The following is an 18,690-nucleotide window of genomic DNA, read 5'->3' on the forward strand; positions in this document are numbered from 1 at the left end:
AGGATCTGCCTCTGACGCACGCGTCCTACAACGTGTATTGACACATTCCAGTGATCGTTTTACTATCCCCCAGGGTACTTCGAATACAAAAATATGATGGAATATCTTCATAGGATGATTTTTAATTTCAAATCATGATATTTACTCGTAATTAATTGTAGGTAAACACTACGTAGTTAATGCTAGTTACGCCCATTCACCTTAATTTATGGCTCCTTACCGCGATGTACAGTACCACCTCATTGAATACCGCACGGGCCGCAATCCTTCGAGTAAGAAAGAACTTTTCAACTACCGACATGCTCAATTACGAAATGTTATCGAGCGGATATTTGGAGTACTCAAAGCGCGGTTTCCGATCCTCAAATCAGCTCCACAATACAACCAAGTGTTTTGAGTAGTGTACGTAGCGTAGCGGTAGTGTACGATACGTAGCGTAGCACTCGAAAAATGCTACGTAGCGTGTACAGTAGCGTAAATCCCCTGTAGCGTGCTAGCGTACGCTACGAACGTGTAGCACGTATCGCAGGTAGCGCGTGCTACCTATGGTGATTTTTTTTTGTTTTTTCACTGCCGTAAATGGTGGTGAACTCACACCACAGCAGTAAGTTAAAAAATAAAAAAACAAAGCCATTTCAAACAGTGTATTTGACAGCCGGCCCTAAACCGATGCTGCTTCCTCTCCCCCCTCTTCAATCTTGCGATCGAAAGGCCCTTCGAAGGGGCTTCTTCGGCCGATTGTTGGAGAGTACAAGGAGCTCCATTTGGGTAGTTTCATCAACAATGGAGAAGAAATAACGGGGAAATCGGATTTCCCCTATTCCGGTTGTGATCGGCTATGGAGCTTCAACTTTTGCATATTTCATTAATTCAATCTCATCTTGAGACAAAAATAGGTACGCACGCTCCTTTTTTTGAATTTTTTTCGATGTACAATGAAAATAACTTGGTATTTTGAGTTTTTTCTCATTTTTTCCCTTTTAAAATGCCAGTTACTATGCGTTTTTTTGTTCTTTATAATTTTTTTTCTTTTTTTTTCAATATCTCTGTAGATATAGATTTTTCTCTGTGGTATGGCCCACGTGGGGCCCACTGTGGTGTGCGTATGTGTGGATGTGTATTGTTTTTTATGGTGTGGCCCACGTGGGGCCCACTGAGGTGCGTGAAGGGGTTGATTTACATTGTTTTCTATGGTGGACCCACTGTGGTGTGCGTATGTGTGCATTGTTTTTTATTGTGTGGTCCATGTGGGAACCACTATTATTTTTCACAAGTTAATGTTGATTTTTGTGATTCACTGATTTGTTTGTGACGTGTTTTTTTTTTTTTGGGTTAAGTAGTGAACTAAAGAGAGAAGAATGTTTGAAGAAAAAGAGAGATTTTACATGGAAATATGTGGCTGATAATATTTATCATATTTTTTAAATAATAATAATAATAATAAATAGAAGTATCTACGCAATTTAGCTACACGCTACGGAGGGTTGAACGCTACGCAACATGCTACCGCTATTTAAAACACTAATACAACCTTAAAACACAAGTAAAGATAGTGATCGCATGTTGTGTGTTACACAACTTTATCCGTTCGTTTGGAGGCGATGGTTTAATTGAAGAGGAGGTCACCTCAACGAATGTAACGGGGAGTATAGATCTGTCACCATGTGAGGGTAATGTCACACAACGTGAAAAGGATGAATGGGCAACATATCGAGACAATATAGCTGAGAGGATGTGGAATGAATCTCTTCCTGTGACTCGTAGAGAATGATTTTCACATGCTAAATTGTTATTTTGTAGTAGGATAAAGAAATATGTGGTTGTAATCTCAGTTACCTACAAGCATGTGTCTAGATTAGTATCATTTTGGAGGTTTGAAAATATGCTTATTCTCTCTTTCAACTTTTGTATCATGTCTGAATTGTGTGTATCTTCATTCATATTTTAGTGAAAATTTTGCCTTTATTATATGACTATCATGCAAGGATGTAATGCATATTAAATATATTCATATCACTATTTGTAGATAATTGACGTTAGTGACGGGGAAATATCACCAACCAAACGAAACAACCAATCCATCCCAACGAAACAAGCTGATCAAGACCCGTGTGCTACACCACGAAGGACACCGAGGAAATATAAATTAAAATCACCTCATGGAAATGGATCGTCAAGTGGTGTAATGCGTTGGACAGATGAAATGGATGACCGTCTTATTGATACGCTGATGGATGTGGTTGCAAATGGCCGCAAGAGTGCCAATGGTTTTAAGAAGGAGACCTACAAAACAGTCGTGGAGACTGAGGAGTACAATAGGAATAACAGTGCAAGAGAAACATGTTGGGAATCGCCTTCGCACTTTGAAGAGGTTGTATTTTGCGGTCCGGGACACCCTAAACGCTAGTGGGTTTGGATGGGACGATGACTTGAAGATAGTGACCGCTCCAGACGATGTTTGGGAGGATTACATACGGGTGAGACTATTTTAGAAATAAAATTCTATATAACTTAAGCAATTAATACCTTTTTAAGTTGTACGTATCTTCCCATGTATGTTTACTTATATTGGTTTTTCTTCGTTGTTGTCACTAGTCAAATCCTTACGCACAACATGTTCGGGGGAAAACGGTGCGAAGGTACGATGACCTAACATACCTATTTGGTAATGACCGAGCGACTAGATTGCGTGCTTCCACAGGAAACATGCGTAATACTTAGCTATCGAAACGGTCCAGGGATCCTGATACTTCATAGACACCGTCAGTCGATCTGAATGACGATACACTCGTGTTATCGAGTGACGATGTTGGGGACAGTGCGCCTAACATCCATTGGTCGTATCAAAATCATGATAGTACGCATATTGCAAACCGAAATCCGTCTGTGAATGGGAACAACTCGGTCAACACAGGAAGCACAAACAATTCAAGGAAGAGAGCTAGAATGAATCGCCCTTGTGATATCATAAGCAACGGAATGAGTGACATTGCTAAAGCCGTCAAGTCACTAGCTATTACCATACACCAAGGGAGGGACATGGTACGAATGTCGCAAGTTGTACCAGCTCTGGAGCAGATTGAGGGCCTTACAAGTCATGAGATCATACACGCAATAAGGATACTATCGAAAGTCGAACAACAATCTGCTTCATTCCTTTCTCTCCCTGAGCATAGGAGGTTAGAGTTTGTGCTGATGCTGCTTGCTCCGGATCAGTCGTCCGACTGAGCATGGTCCCTTCCACCTGACCGTTTGGGTTCCTGTTTTGACATAACTTTTTTCAGTTTCACGCGCTAGTTGTGTTCACTAACTGGATGAATGTGGGTTATATTGGATGATATTTTTTGTTTCTTTTTTGGATTGTGATGCGTATTTAATGATCTATCCATAGATGCTTGTTAACCTGCATTACCTGTTTTAATCTGCTGGTAAATTCGTTTTAATTATATGACTACCCTGTTCATATTTACAATCTGTATAGGATAAGTACACAGCCTTACACTTTCGGGCATCGCTTCAGGTATTAGGGGTTAACAGTCGCTGTATCTTCACTTATCTGATGTGGTTATATACAAATAGTAATTTTTATCCTAATATGTTCCAGTATTAATACAAATGGTTTGACATTGTTAATAATATATCGTAATGTACAGATGGGTAAAAAGATGTACGTTGTTTTCAATGGTCGAAGACCCGGGATCTATTATAAGTGGGAGGAGTGCCGTCAACAGGTAGAGGGATATTCCTCCACCCGCTTCAGAAGCTACAAATCAGCGTCGGAGGCATTTACTCAATGGACTGCTTTCTGCAAGGCTTCAACTCATCAGAATGCAGCAGTGGCCGAATTGGAAGAGGATTATGAGAACATGGGATCGACGCATGGACCTCATTGCATTGCCGGTTGCAGCAAAGATCCTATAGGGAGCTCAAGATCAGCATCATATTACTGTCATTATAGTGTTGGCCACGGGACACAGGGAGATGGCGTTGAAGAAACGCCGCATGCACTGGAGGCCTTGATACGGATAATAGTCGGTTGCTTGATGTTTATCCTCTCCATTCATCTCTTCTCGTGGCGCTACTAGCTAGTTTTTATTTTGTTTTTTTTTGGACGTTCTGGGATATGTTTTGGACAATGATTTACATAGGTTTTGTAGTGTCATGGACTATGAAAACATATTTTATTTACATGTTTTTGAAATGGATTTGCTGCTAAACGAGGATAGATTTCTGTAAAAGGTCATTCTTGCACTCATAGAAGACCTCATTTAACAGTTGTTTGCTTTGAATTGATTCAATGCCTATAACCTTCATCATCTCTGGGCAGATAACATCTTCACCAATGGAAATCATGGAAATGGCAACAGTCATGGGGTCAAGCGACTCAAGCCCCACTTCGGGTTCTTCTATGATGGCTTCGGAGCTTTGAACAGATCTCCTTCCCCTCCCAGGTCATACTTCTGAAGCGGTGGCCTGATTGAACTAGGTTGCTCTTGTGAACACCATCTGTAATAGCTGGTGCAATTTTTTACATACTCTGAAACGGTGGCCTGATTGAACTAGGTTGCTCTTGCGAACACCATTTGTAATAGCTGGTGCAATTTTTTACACAATACAGGGGGGGGGGGAGGAAGAGGGATAGGGAAAAAAGAATTGAAACAGGGTTTTCCCCTTGTCCTTCTCTGGTCTTTTTGCACTTTTCAATAGACTTTCATTTGTGGTGAACCTGTTCTGAAGGTTACAAATCTGTGCATGCTAATTCAATGTTATTCTTCTGAAAAAATCTGTGTCAATATCCTCTGATCCACCAAACACACTCACACCCCCCACACCATTAGAACAATCCTAGCAAATCTACCCATGGTGCATTCCAGATGTTTAACTCATAATTAGAGGCAAACTGGATGAGAGCTTATAAAAAAAAATCAAGATTAACTAGAGAAAGAAATCGAAGTTATATGAATGTACTTGGTTAAAATCAGAACAACTTGTATCCAAAAGGTAAGTCAAGCTTAAAATTTTAGGATATTAAAATAACACCCACATTTAAACCACCAACTGATTAGAAGAGAGTCCAATCCTTAGCATCTTCTTGTGTCAAGTATTAGCACGGATGATTAAATATGGATGAACGGCGTGGATGAAAGATGTATAGAACAGGGAGCACATGATTAAATATTGATGAACGGCGTGGATTAAAGATGTACAGAAATTGGGGGTGAGAACACATTGACCGGTGACCGGTGGTCACTCTGAGCAACGGTCAACAATCTTACTTTTTTTGGAATTGCAATGGAAATCAAACAGCATTTGCAGTTGTATTAGAGGTGAGGTAAATGACACCATAACATCATTTTTTATTTGACATGCCTATTACACCATTGAACCAAACATACGGCTGGTGATTTTATCTCTAATACACCGTATTTTTTGTATTAAACAAACATGTGATAACAGTCAATGGAAGTAGTACCAATCATTATAATTACATGTAAGAAGTAATTATTACTTCTTTACATCCAAATACGATGTAATTTGGAAAACCAAACAGGCCCTTAATTCCTTCACCTGCTTCTGTTGCTGTATTAATTACCACCTAACAATATGGAGAATTGGCCGCGTTAGGAGGTATGTTGGCATGTATAAATAACTTTCCCACTGCCCTACCTAGCTTGTCAACAGAAGTTCTATTCCACATTTGTTTTATCTTCTTTTGTTTAGTTGATTCTTTCCTAAACAGGATTGGATCAATAGAGGGTCTCCTAGGCTCATTTACTTCTTCATCCAAATGAATAGGGGCATCACGTGTCGTCGGCTCTCAAACATACGTCGTAACTCACCAAACCTACCCCCCACCCCCACCTGCAAAGCAGTCGCACTCCCACTCCCCCCCTCCTTGTATCACGTATTGACCCACTCGCGTCAAACATGCAGCGATGTTATTCCTCTTCACGAGCAAGAAGCAAGCTCTCTCCTAGCTATAATTAATTCCCGATCTAAATCTTTGTCAAAATCAATAATATCTTCATCACGAACGCCCATATATTCATGACCAAACGCCTTCTGTCGGGCCGCATCCAAAATCTCATCTTCCTTTTTTTGTCCAGCAACACGTTTAACCTTCGATTCATCTAGACTGGCTTGCATTAAAATCATTCTCTTTTGGTACTCTAGTACATCCCGCAACTTGACCCTTTCGATGTGTCAAATGTTGTTTGAGACGCGTAATTCCACCAGTTACTAGTCTATCACAATAGTTGCACTTCATTTAGTGCCTAGTACCACCTACCCTCTAACAATGTTGCCATCCAATATCTTCACTTATTGGCCAGACCCAGACATTTCCTTAGGTAGATTAGATATGACCTATGTCTATGTGAGATAGTGAGTCTACTCGTTATTCTAAATTTATATACAGTATTTACTTTTTATAGGAGAATGAATGAATTAATTAATTTAAATCTCGAAAACCTAATGTAAATAGATTAATAACAGAAACTTCAAACATCTGAATCTAATCAATAAATATGATTTTATGTTCTAAAACCTAAGAAGCTCCAAAAATTGTCCCAAATAAGAAAATATAAACATAAAGTCACTAATTCAAACATAGAAAAAAAATATATAAAAAATATAAAATCACAACAATAATTTGTTAAAAGGACATTAATATGTTTTACTATGATTAACATATCAAATTCTACCATTAAAACAGCAACAAATTGAATAAGAAATTATTTTTCGAATTTTTTTTTTTTAAAAAAAGCCAAAAATATTATATATATATATATATATATATATATATATATATATATATATATATATATATATATATATATATATATCACAACAATAATCTGTTAAATGGACATTAATATGTTCTACTATGAGTAACACATCATATTCTACCATTAAAACAGCAACACATTGAATAAAAAATGATTTTCTTAATTTTAAAAAAAAATGGCCAAAAATAGAAAAAATATAAACAAAATTATAAAATCACAACAATAATCTGTCAAATGAACATTAATATGTTCTACTATGATTAACACATCATATTCTACCATTAAAACAGCAACACATTAAATAAAAATTGATTTTTCGAATTTTTAAAAAAACAAAGGGTCAAAATTAGTGCTTAAATAGAAAAAATATATAAAATTATAACAATAATCTATTAAATGGACATTAATATGTTCTACTATGATTAACACATCATATTCTACCATTAAAATAACACATTGAATAAAATTTGATTTTTTGAATTTTTAAAAAAAATGGCCGAAAATAGTGCGTAAATAGAAAAAATATAATATATATATATATATATATATATATATATATATATATATATATATATAAAATCATAACAGTAATCCGTAAAATGGATATTAATATATTATACTATGATTAACACATCATATTCTACCATTAAAATAGCAAAACATTGAATAAAAAATGATTTTTCGAATTTTAAATTAAAAAAAAAAGGCTGAACATAGTGTGTAAATAGAAAAAATATATAAATATATATAAAATCACAACAATAATCTGTTAAATGGACATTAATATGTTCTACTATGATTAACACATCATATTCTACCATTAAAACAACGAAACATTGAATAAAAATTGATTTTTCGAAAAGGGTCGAAAATAGTGCATAAATAGAAAAAAATATAAAACAATATAAAATCACAACAATAATCTGTTAAATGGACATTAATATGTCTACTATGATTAACACATCATATTCTACAATTAAAACAACAAAACATTGAATAAAAATAGAAATTTCGAATTTAAAAAAAAAATGGCTAAAAATAGTGCGTAAATAGAAAAAATAAAAAATATATATAAAATCACAACAATAATCTGTTAAATGGACATTAATATGTTCTATTATGATTAACACATCATATTCTACCATTAAAACAATAATACATTGAATAAAAAGTATAAATACCTATTTTTGAGGAAAACGGGGTCCGTCGTTACCGTTATATATCGACCGATACGTAACCGATACCGAACACCTTGGTGGGTAGAAAGTTTCATTTGCTTAGATGGAGTGAAGCGTGCAAGCCTATTTCGGAAGGGGGAGCTGGGATTAAACCTTTGGAAACCATGAACAAAGCTCTTTTAGGGAAATGGATCTGAAAATTCAGTGTCAAAGAGGACAAGCTTTGGGGGAAACTTAGTTGTCGGTAGGTACTGTTTGCAAGTGGGGGGTTGGTTTGCAAACCAATCTTCGCTTTATAGGGCTTCTGCTGCGTGGAAAGCGATGATGGAGTTATAGCCCATTGTTCGTAGAGGCACTTCCTTTAAAATTGGCAACGGATCGCGTATAAGAATTTGGGTAGACATTTGGTGCAACACTGTTGCGCTTCAGGACTCTTTCCCCCTCATTGCTCGTTTAGCTCCCGATTGGTTCGTTGAAGTCAAGGAATGCTTCTCGACGGAAGGTGGTCAGATAGTTTGGTCTCCCCATCGCCACAAAATTCTATCGGAAGAGGAACTTGTGGAGTGGCTAGCCTTATTGCTCTTGCTACATTCGATCAAGCCAGACTTGTTCCAAGAAGACGAAATTATTTGTTCAGGTCAAAGTTCAGGGAAATTCTCGGTTAAATCGCTTTATGCTCTCCGATCACTCCAGTATTTCCCTCCCTTAGTTCCATTGGTTCTATGGAGCCCTTCCTCAGGTTGCTGCCTTTGTGTGGCTAGTTGGGAAGAAGAGGATTCTCACTATCGATAACCTGCAAAGACGCGCTCTCGTCCTTCTGAATCTTTGCTTGATGCATATGGAGAATAAGGAATCAATCCATCACATTCTTATTTATTGTCCTTTCGTTACCAAGGTTGAGTTTTTCCTTTGTCTTCTCCACACGGATTGGGTTGTGCCAAAGAAGGCTGACGATCTCTTGTGGGCTTGGCATGGAGGCGGAGTTGGCAAGGCTGGGAAAGCGGGTTGGCATTTGCTCATTATGGTGGTTCTCTAGGTTATTTGGAAGGCCATAAATGGTAGATGTTTTAGAAATGAGGAGGAATGGGTTAGGCAGGTCATTTGTAAAGTGATTCATTTGGTGACTAAGTGGGCAGCCTTCGTTAAGGCGGCTCCAGTTGTCCCTTTCCCTTGTAGTTTTTCTCCTTTTCCTTTCTTTCCTCACTTCGAGGGCTAATAAAATTTTCATCTTTCAAAAAAAATGATGGATTTTAACCTCCAATCAGTATTCAAAGTTTCGGTATCGTTACATGTATCGAAGACTAGGAATACGAAAACATGTATAGATATCATTGATATTATCAACTTATTGTCGATACACGGAAATATTGTTGTCAAAGGAAAACATTGGGAAAAATTGGGAGAATCTTTTAGTAAAACTAAAAGATGTTAAAAGACCCATATTTACACATATAGAAATAAAAATATTGTTAAAAAAACTATACATAATAAGTTCCATTTTATAGGGACCTAACCATGTGTTATTAAAAGAAATCAACATAAAATAAATATATAAAATTTGCGTTCAATCAATAAATTGGCCAACACTCATAAATATATTAAATTTCCACGTTAATTAACAATGAAAAACACAGTTTCCAATATAAAAATGGAAAATTTTGGATTTTTCCAATTTGCCCCATTTTCACTTAAATGTTATTTTTTCACTACAAATCCTTGTCAATGCATGATAATCATGCACAAACATGGATTTCCATAGGATTCCATTACAATCCATGCTAACATTTGAAAAAATAAACGAAGTTTCTAGGGATTTTTTGTCACCTTTGAGTTCCAGCCCATCTTCTTTTCAAGTCAAGATTTCTCTCAAAATCCAAACTTTTACTCAATATAAACCAATAGTGTGATCAAAATCACATAAGAAAAAAAATTCGAAAGAAACTCCTAAAAAATGAAGATTTTTGGGTTTTTGAAATTTTTTCTAAATGTATGTCAATTTTCACCTATTTACGGATGTTTCTCGGATATTGGGAATATTATTGCTAATATCAGGTATATTATTGACGGTATCATCAATACTAGAAAATTTTTACAAGGGATTCTTCTTAAAGTATCACTGATATCAATAGTATGGCCAAGTACTACCAATATTATCGAAAATATCAGCGATATTTGGAAATTTTTATACTTCCATAAATTTCGGTCTTGTTGACCTAACGATACCAATAATATCAACAATATTATTGATAAAATCACCAATATTGGTGATATTTGGAAAACTGTCTCCAATTTTTATTTTGTTCAAAATGAGGGAATTTCAGGAAAATCTGAAATTTTCATGATTTCACCCATTTAACTGGTAATTAGAGTGTGAAAAAATCATATGAGGGTACTTGGAGGCTGATCTACAGATTGAAGGAAGTTACAAGAATTTTTGAAAAAAAAAAATTAATGAAAAACAAATAAATAATTTTTTTTTTTTAATTACATTAACCAAATCCTATTTGTTCCTAATATTTATCTATTCATGAGTGTATGCTGACTTTAGCATCAGTCACACTCATTTATTTTCAAAATTAAATTAAAGTTTTTTAAACATTATAAAAAAAAATAATTGAAAATATATATTTTGTTAAATAATGCATCATACATTGTATAAATTTAGTGAAAGTAATTAATACAATGAATGTGCTAATAACTTTTATGAATTATAGAAATAGTAGTGATTTTTATATTTATTACTTTAAATTTTAATTTTAAAACATTAAAAATTATGAAAATATTTGAGTGTATTGGTCATGTTTTTATACATGTATTCTATGATTTATAAATTATATGAATTGATTTTTAAATATAACTGAATCACTTCTGTCAAACAATGCATAGTGTAGGACTATAAAAAGGAAACTTATTATGTGCATTCATTTTTTGTGATCTTTTGAGTTCTAAGTGTGTAATAATGTCATTTTAACAACCCATAAAGTTTCATTTTAAAAAATCACAATTTGCCAATGTTTCCCAAAAAACAGTTGGTGCAATTTGCGATACATGAGATATTTCCATGCGATACCGGTATGGGTGCAATACATGCGCCGATGCCAATACTTAAATCATGGGGTGGGCCCACTATAATAGTCAAGGGTGGACATCCCCTCTAAATTTTTTCCTGATCATGTGGCCCGCCTGAGTCATGGATTGGCCTGATTTTTAGGTCCATGAACAAAAAAGGATGGCATGCAAGATGGTTAGAGTGGATGTGATCAACATATCACATGGGGCAAACAGCAACTGTTTGCACTATAATATCGTGCAAATGTTGGCAATTGATCATTTTCCTTGGGTAATAAGGGCACATCTTCAGGAACTATTGAATTGATCTGCAACTATTAGCCAAATGAAGGGGAAACAAATGAATTGTAATTTATTTCCTTACCAATATTATTATCTAGGCTCCAAATTGCAATTAACTTTCTTTCAAGTTGGACTCGAAAGAAACATAACTGCAATCAGAAGACCACTTATTCATTATGAATACTAGGAAACATCATTAATTCTTGCCGTTGACTCTGAACGCTAAATGAAATGTCCGCAATCCAATTCACTAGTGCATCCAAACTAAAAAAAGAAATTTATAACGAGATCGAAGTACCTCCAAAAGAGAACTAAGTGATGCACGGAGTTCATTCTTAACTGCATGACACCATTCAACATCCTCACCCGTTGTCCTAATAGCTTTCCAAACTCGTTCAGATATTCCAGGACCTAAATCGGGTTTCACTGTGATGACCCATTCTCCATGGTTGCTTTTGAACTCATACCTATGATTCAAAATTTTTGAGGCATCAGCACCAAAAAAAAAAAAATCACATACAATTTTTATAAGGGAATCATGATAATAAATATTAATAACAATAATAATAATAATACCACACCGCCACTGCTGTGTATATTTCATGAAACAAAATAGATACGCCTGGATAGGGGATGGCCCTAACTAACCCCTCAATACAAAGCAATATAATGAGAAAAACAGACCTCTATGCACAACCACAACACTTTGATCCCCAAAAAATCAAACATCAAAGGATCAAGAGAATTGAAGCTTTACAAGGCCTACCCTGTCAAGCGGAAGTCATGATAACGTACTTGCATACCAATCAAGCAAAAACAATTGAAATTTTATGATTACGAATGCTACTCAAGAATCCTCAATAATGCAACTCAATTTTTTCAAATACACACACACACACACACATACACACACACACACACAAAAAGATTAGATCAGTGATATAGGAACATGCATTTGAAGGAGAACTGGGCATTTTGTAGGTCATGGCAAGCATGGACCTACACAAAGTATCAAAGAACATATTACCAAAAGGGTAAAAAAGAAAAAAATAAGTATAGCAACCAAATTGGAACTCAACTAGTGGTATTCTCCATTGTTTTATAGAAGATTTCCCTAAACCAAGTGAGTCATGGTACAACGCTGCTAAACTGGTCCATGGAATGAAACCAAGGATCCAACCAAAGGGGAACAATATCTAGAGGCGGCAATCGGCTATTAAAAAAAAAAAAAAAGGCACCGGCATTAAGGCCTTGTTAATGTTGGTATCTTCAAAATTTGACTGAAGTTTTTCTCAAGACATGCAGTCAACATCTTTATTTTGGCCTCTACTTCATTCATGTTGCACAAATTAGTAATACCCTATACAAAATTACCTACGTAAAAGAATATCACATCCAATGGGCAAAATAACTAGGCATACTCCCTCAAGTTGGTTCATCAATAGGTCCCGACTATCTTGCTTATGACATCTATAAGAGAGACCCTAATGCAAGAAAACTAACCACTTGCTCTAAAAGCTTGAATTGATAGAGCGTGGCGAATCAATCCCTTTATCTGATAGCCCAGGCCCCACTTCACGTGTCAGGCCCTCGCCGAACCCCCCTCGTGGACCCCACTTCACATGGGTCTTGCTTCACTAGAGCTACCTATCTCACATGGGCCACCCACCCCGAGCATGCCCCCTCTTCGCACAGGCCACCCCACTCAAGCCTGGTGTGAAAATGCCCATGCATTAATCACCCCCGATGAGGAGTCTCGGACACGAGACCTCCCGCTCTGATACCACTTTGATGTAGGATGAAGGTTTTCTAAGCTAATGTGATAATGAGATCAATTTTCATATTAATACAATTAAATCAAGCATTAAAGAACACGTACTCTACCACAAATTTCAAAAAAAAAAAAAAATCAAATTTGATTAGTGAGGTTCTGACCAAAGTAATCATACCACCATGCATAATCAATATAAAATTATGAAATAATGGTCCCTACGAGATGTAGGAATCTCGTTCTAGCATGGGATAGTCCCAACACCCAACTAGATTGATGATTTCAAGTCTTGGACACAATTTGTGACAAATGGTTCAAAATAGAAAACCTAGGGTTAGGGTTTAGGGGAAGATTAGGGTTAGGGTTTCAAAGGGGATAAAATAGGATATGAAGGTTAAGGTTTTTTTATGAGAGAAACAAAGCAAAAGGGGACAGTGGTTGTCCACATGGACAACCCTGTACGCCCGTATGTGCGTGCATGAGCGTGCACGAGCATACGGCCACTGGAAAGGGTGCACAGCTTACAGTTTTTGATGGGTTGAGTGTTTTGATGATTGAGGAGAAGAAAGGATGAAGAAATACAGAAAATGGATGGGGTTTAGGGTTTAAATAAGAAGAGAATGAAAAGAGAGAGATTACTTACCTTTGAAGAAGAAAAAAAAGAAGGGATAGATGAGGATCACCCTTGAGGCTTCGCACCTTCACTCCAATCCCTGGAGAATCTAGATCTTCATCTGCAAATCTCATGCAAGGAGGAAGAGAGAAAAGAAAGGGTTTTTGGGTTAGGGTCTGGACGTCCCCTCACAGTCTAGATCTTCACCTACAAATCTCATGCAAGGACGACGAGAGAAAGGAAATAGTTTTTTATATATAGTCTCAAAAAACAAATTTTACAATAATGCTCTTAGTACTAAAAAAAATGTGCATACTAAAAAATAATGAATCTAAATCATCAAATCTCAATCCAAACCATCAATCATGCCCAACATAAAGTAAAAATAAAAACGCCTATAACTAGGGACCCATGTGGTCCAAAATCTAAGTGGACTAGTGGTCCGATGGCTCGCATATGATAGTCTGACAGTCAGATGGGCCAACTGACGCAATCTAACAGTCGAATGCTCCTATAATAGCAACCCACATGCATCTTCCCAATATGGGGTCTTTCAGATGCATAATCCATGCATGTGGGGAATTCAAAGTGGCTCGATGGGCCCCATATAGATGTCATCCATTCATAATGAAACTGGGGCTGTTGTCCGGGCCCTCCTCCTCTGGTAGACCCTATATGGCCCGATGCCCTCATCAATCTAGTTCCCTAGTTCATACTAGAGCATATGGACCCTAGTTAAGTTGCTGGATTTTCTGACTTGGTACTTTACAATTCCCATATTACTAGAATCTCTAGATTTTGTGACTTTTAAAGTTCCATGTTGCTGGATTTTCTATTTTTTGCATTTTTAGAAGTGTCCTCAAGTTGTTCATTAGGTTAGAGCATTTAAATTCATCATGCATAGAGTGTAGGTGCATCGTATTGTAGTATCTATTAGAGTTCTTGGTGTATGCACACTCGCATAGGTCATGGTTTTGGTCTATCCCCCACAATGAACATGTAACAGCTTGCCGACGTTGTTGAAAACATCAATCGTCGCCTCACAAAAATTGAGGACCACCAACGAACCACTGCCATCCAACTTACCGCAAGTAACCAAAGCATAACTCAGTTAGAACTTAGAAGCATCCCATCAGGCTAACCCCAACATTGGGGAAGATCGTTATTCTCAAGTTGAGGAACAAGCTGAAGGTGGGCATGATAGGGAAGAGCCTATTAGAGGACGTGTGAGGTACCAAGGTCAGGGAGTAGGCCGTGGAGGGATGCATGCCCAGCCACCCTGCAGAGAGCTCCACGATCACTATGATCCTGAGGATGGGGTGATTTGACGCTCCTAGTTTTGATGGTCGCTTGGACCCCAAAGTTTTCCTGGTGTGAGTGTTACCTATCGAGTTTGGATCTTATAAGGACATGCTTTGGTGTGAGTGTTACCTATGGACGTAAGCCATATCATCTTGGGTAGGCTCTAGCTATTCGATAGTGATGTGACAATATTCAGTCATTCGAATACTTGTTCATTCATACATGAGGGCAAAAAGATCAAGTTGGTCCCTCTTCCACCCAATAGCACTCCGGAAAGGAGGACGTTAAGAAAAGCGATCCTAAAGTATCAAGAAAATCCTACCTTAAGTCTCTACATATCATAAATGCTAGAGAGTTTAAGACAAAGACTAAGGTGGATTCGAGGGTGTATGCCCTCGTAGCTAAAGAGGTTACACCCCAGGTTAGCGTAGGTTTGCCACGTGAGGTGAATCCAGTTTTTGAGAAGTTTAAAGATGTTTTTCTTAATGATTTGCCGGACGAGCTTCCACCCATAGATGTGGTCCCTAGGTCGACTCTACCGAACCTTCCCCACTATCGAATAAATCCTACGGAGCATGTGGAGTTGAAGAAGCAAGTAGACGAGCTCCTTAGAAAAGGATTCATCCAGGAGAGTATGAGTCAATGCGTCGTGCCCGCCCTTCTCACGCCTAAGAAAGATGGTACATGGCGCATGTGTGTGGACAATCGCGCCATCAATAAGATCACGGTCAAGTATCGGTTTCTCATACCGTGTCTTAACGACATGTTAGATATGATGGCCAATGCCACGATCTTTTTGAAGATCGACCTCATGAGCGGGTACCACCAAATATGTATTCGCCTAAGAGATGAATGAAAGAATGCCTTTAAGACGAAGGATGGCCTCTACGAGTAGTTGGTCATGCCTTTTGGTTTAACTAACGCTCTGAGTACGTTTATGAAGGGTGATAACCTAGGTGGTAAGACCCCTTCATTGGGAAGTTCCTAGTGGTATACTTTGATGACATTCTTATTTATAGTACCACAAAGGAGTAGCATCTCCACTTGAGGCATGTTTGCAGGGTCCTTAGAGCAGAGAAGTAATTTGCGAACCTAAAGAAGTGCATGTTCATGTCAGATAGAGTCATCTTCTTAGGGTTTGTCATATTATCTAAGGGCATGTTTACGGACCCCGAGAAAGTCAAGGCCATAGTGAGTTGGCATGAACCACGAAACATTCATGGGGTGTGCAGCTTTCACGGCTTAGCCACCTTCTATAGGCGGTTCATCAGAGGGTTTAGTTCCATTATGGCTCCCATCACAAATTGCATAAAGAAATAAGAGTTTAAATGGACGGCCTCCTGAACTTTTAAAGAGATTAAGGGCAAGATGACAAAGGCTTTTGTCGTGCGCCTTCCTGACTTTTTTATAGTCTTTGAAATTGCATGTGATGCTTCAGGCGTTAGTATAGGTGTTCTTACTCAAGAAGGGCACCCCATTGCTTACTTTAGTGAGAAATCGAATGAAGTAAAGCAATGGTACTCTACCTATGACAAGGAGTTCTATGCAGTTGTGTAGTCTTTGCATCATTGGCGATACTATCTTCTACTGCAATAATTCGTCTTGTTTTCTAACCATAAGGCCTTGCGCTATCTTAACTCCCAAAAGAAATTAAACAAAAAGCATGCCAAGTGGGTTCAATTTCTTCAAAAAAATTCACTTGTATTAAAGCACAAGACCAAGGTTGAAAATAAACTAGCCAATGCCCCTAGTCGTAGAGTGACGCTACTCCAATCCATGAATATCAAGGTCACTGGATTTGAGCGTTTAAAAGAAGAATATCCATCATGCCCGGATTTTAGAGAGGTATATGTATTATTAGGCGATCAGACGAGGAATGATCGTGGGTTTGTCATTGTTGATGATTTTCTATTCAAAGGTGATAGACTCTGCATTCCTCGTACCTCTCCAGGACTTTCTTGTTTGGGAGCTTCATTCCAAAAGGGTAGTTGGTCATTTTGGGAGGGACAAGACTATTGCCCTTGTGGAGGACAAATTTTACTACCAAGTCTCAAGAGAGATGTAGCCAAAATTATTGGGCAATGTAGAACTTGTCAACTGGCAAAGCAGTGAAGGCAAAATTCAGGATTATATACAACTTTGTCGGTACCTAATGCTCCGTGGCAGGACCTTAGTATAAATTTCGTGCTTGCGTTTCACAAGACTATCAAGAAGCACAATTCCATCTTTGTCGTAGTGGAACGTTTTTTCTAAAATGGCCCACTTTCTACCGTGTTCAAAAACGCCGTACACCTCCAACATAGTTAAGATTTTCTTTGGGGAGGTGGTTCGCTTGCATGGTTTGCCAAAGACCAAAGTGTCTGACAAGACGTACGCTTTATGAGCTACTTTTGGAAGACATTTTAGCATATGATAGGCACAAGACTTCAGTTCTCGTCGGTATACCATCCTCAAACTGATGGGCAGATGGAATTGGTCATTTGGAGCCTAGGAAACCTGTTGTGTTGTCTTGTGGGAGACCATACTAGGACCTAGGATGAAGTTTTACCTGTAGTTGAGCTACCATACAACAATTTGGTGAATAGGTCCATAGGTATGAGTCCATTTGAAGTCGTGCATGGGTATAAACTTAAGAAACCAATAGATCTCATCCCCATGTCCATCTCACATAGGCCATTTGAGTCAGCATCTGCATTTGCATAGCATATCCACGATTTACATGTTGAGATCAAAAGAATGATTAATGTAAGTAATGAAAATGATAAGATTCATGCTGATTCTCACCACAGGTTCAGAGAATTTCAAGTGGGTGACTACATCATGGTTCGTATACGACCAGAGCAGTTTCCCTAGGGAGCCGTTAAAAAGTTGCATGCCTGTAGTGCGGGTCCCTGTAAAATTTTGCAAAGAATGAACGCTAATGCATATGTGGTGGACATCCCATCCAGTATGGGCATTAGTTACACGTTCAACGTAAAGGACCTGATTTCTTGTGATGGACCTGTTACTACACCACTAACCCTCCTAAAGACCCGAATATACCAAATTTGTCCCATAGTCCTTGGCCTTTTGATGCAGGACAACTAACCACTTGCTGTAAAAGCTCGAACTGATAGAGCATAGCGAATCAATCCCTTTATCTCATAGCCCAGGCCCCACATCCCATGGGTTAGGACCTCGGCCGAACCCCCCTCGTGGGCCCCACTTCACATGGGTTCCACTTCACACGAGCCACCCGCCTCACATGAGCCGCCCATCCCGAGTGTACCCCTGCATCCCACAAGCCACCCCACTCAAGCCCAGTGTGAAAATGCCCCTGCATTAATCACCCCTGGTGAGGAGTTTCGAACACGAGACCTCCCGCTCTGATACCACTTTGATGCAAGACAACTAACCACTTGCTCTAAAAGCTCAAACTGATAAAGTATGGCGAATAAATCCATTTGGCCCCACATCCCATGGGTTAGGACCTTAGCCGAACCCCCCTCATGGGCCCCACTTCACATGGGTTCCGCTTCACACAAGTCACCCGCCTCACAAGAGTGGGGCCCGCCTAACACAGGCCGCCCACCCCGAGTGTGCCCTTGCATCCCACAGGTCACCTCACTCGAGCCCGGTGTGAAAATGCCATTCCATTACCTTTGCCTGACCCATTATCCTACCCTTTTACCTTCTTTAAGATCCTTA

The 18,690-nt window shown here is 38.2% G+C and overlaps 1 protein-coding gene across 2 annotated transcripts in view; it reads right to left on the reverse strand.

Annotated features, from left to right (window-relative positions):
* Window positions 1-18,690, reverse strand: part of LOC131231722 (amidase 1) — a 71,554-nt gene that overhangs the window by 32,518 nt on the left and 20,346 nt on the right. For both annotated transcript variants that reach the window (XM_058228023.1, XM_058228024.1), the window contains exon 7: window positions 11,616-11,784. In XM_058228023.1, the coding sequence (XP_058084006.1) occupies window positions 11,616-11,784 (169 nt within the window). The remainder of the gene's footprint in view (window positions 1-11,615; window positions 11,785-18,690) is intronic.

The sequence above is a fragment of the Magnolia sinica genome, chromosome 17, assembly GCF_029962835.1.
Source record: "Magnolia sinica isolate HGM2019 chromosome 17, MsV1, whole genome shotgun sequence".
Classification (NCBI taxonomy): Eukaryota; Viridiplantae; Streptophyta; class Magnoliopsida; order Magnoliales; family Magnoliaceae; genus Magnolia; species Magnolia sinica.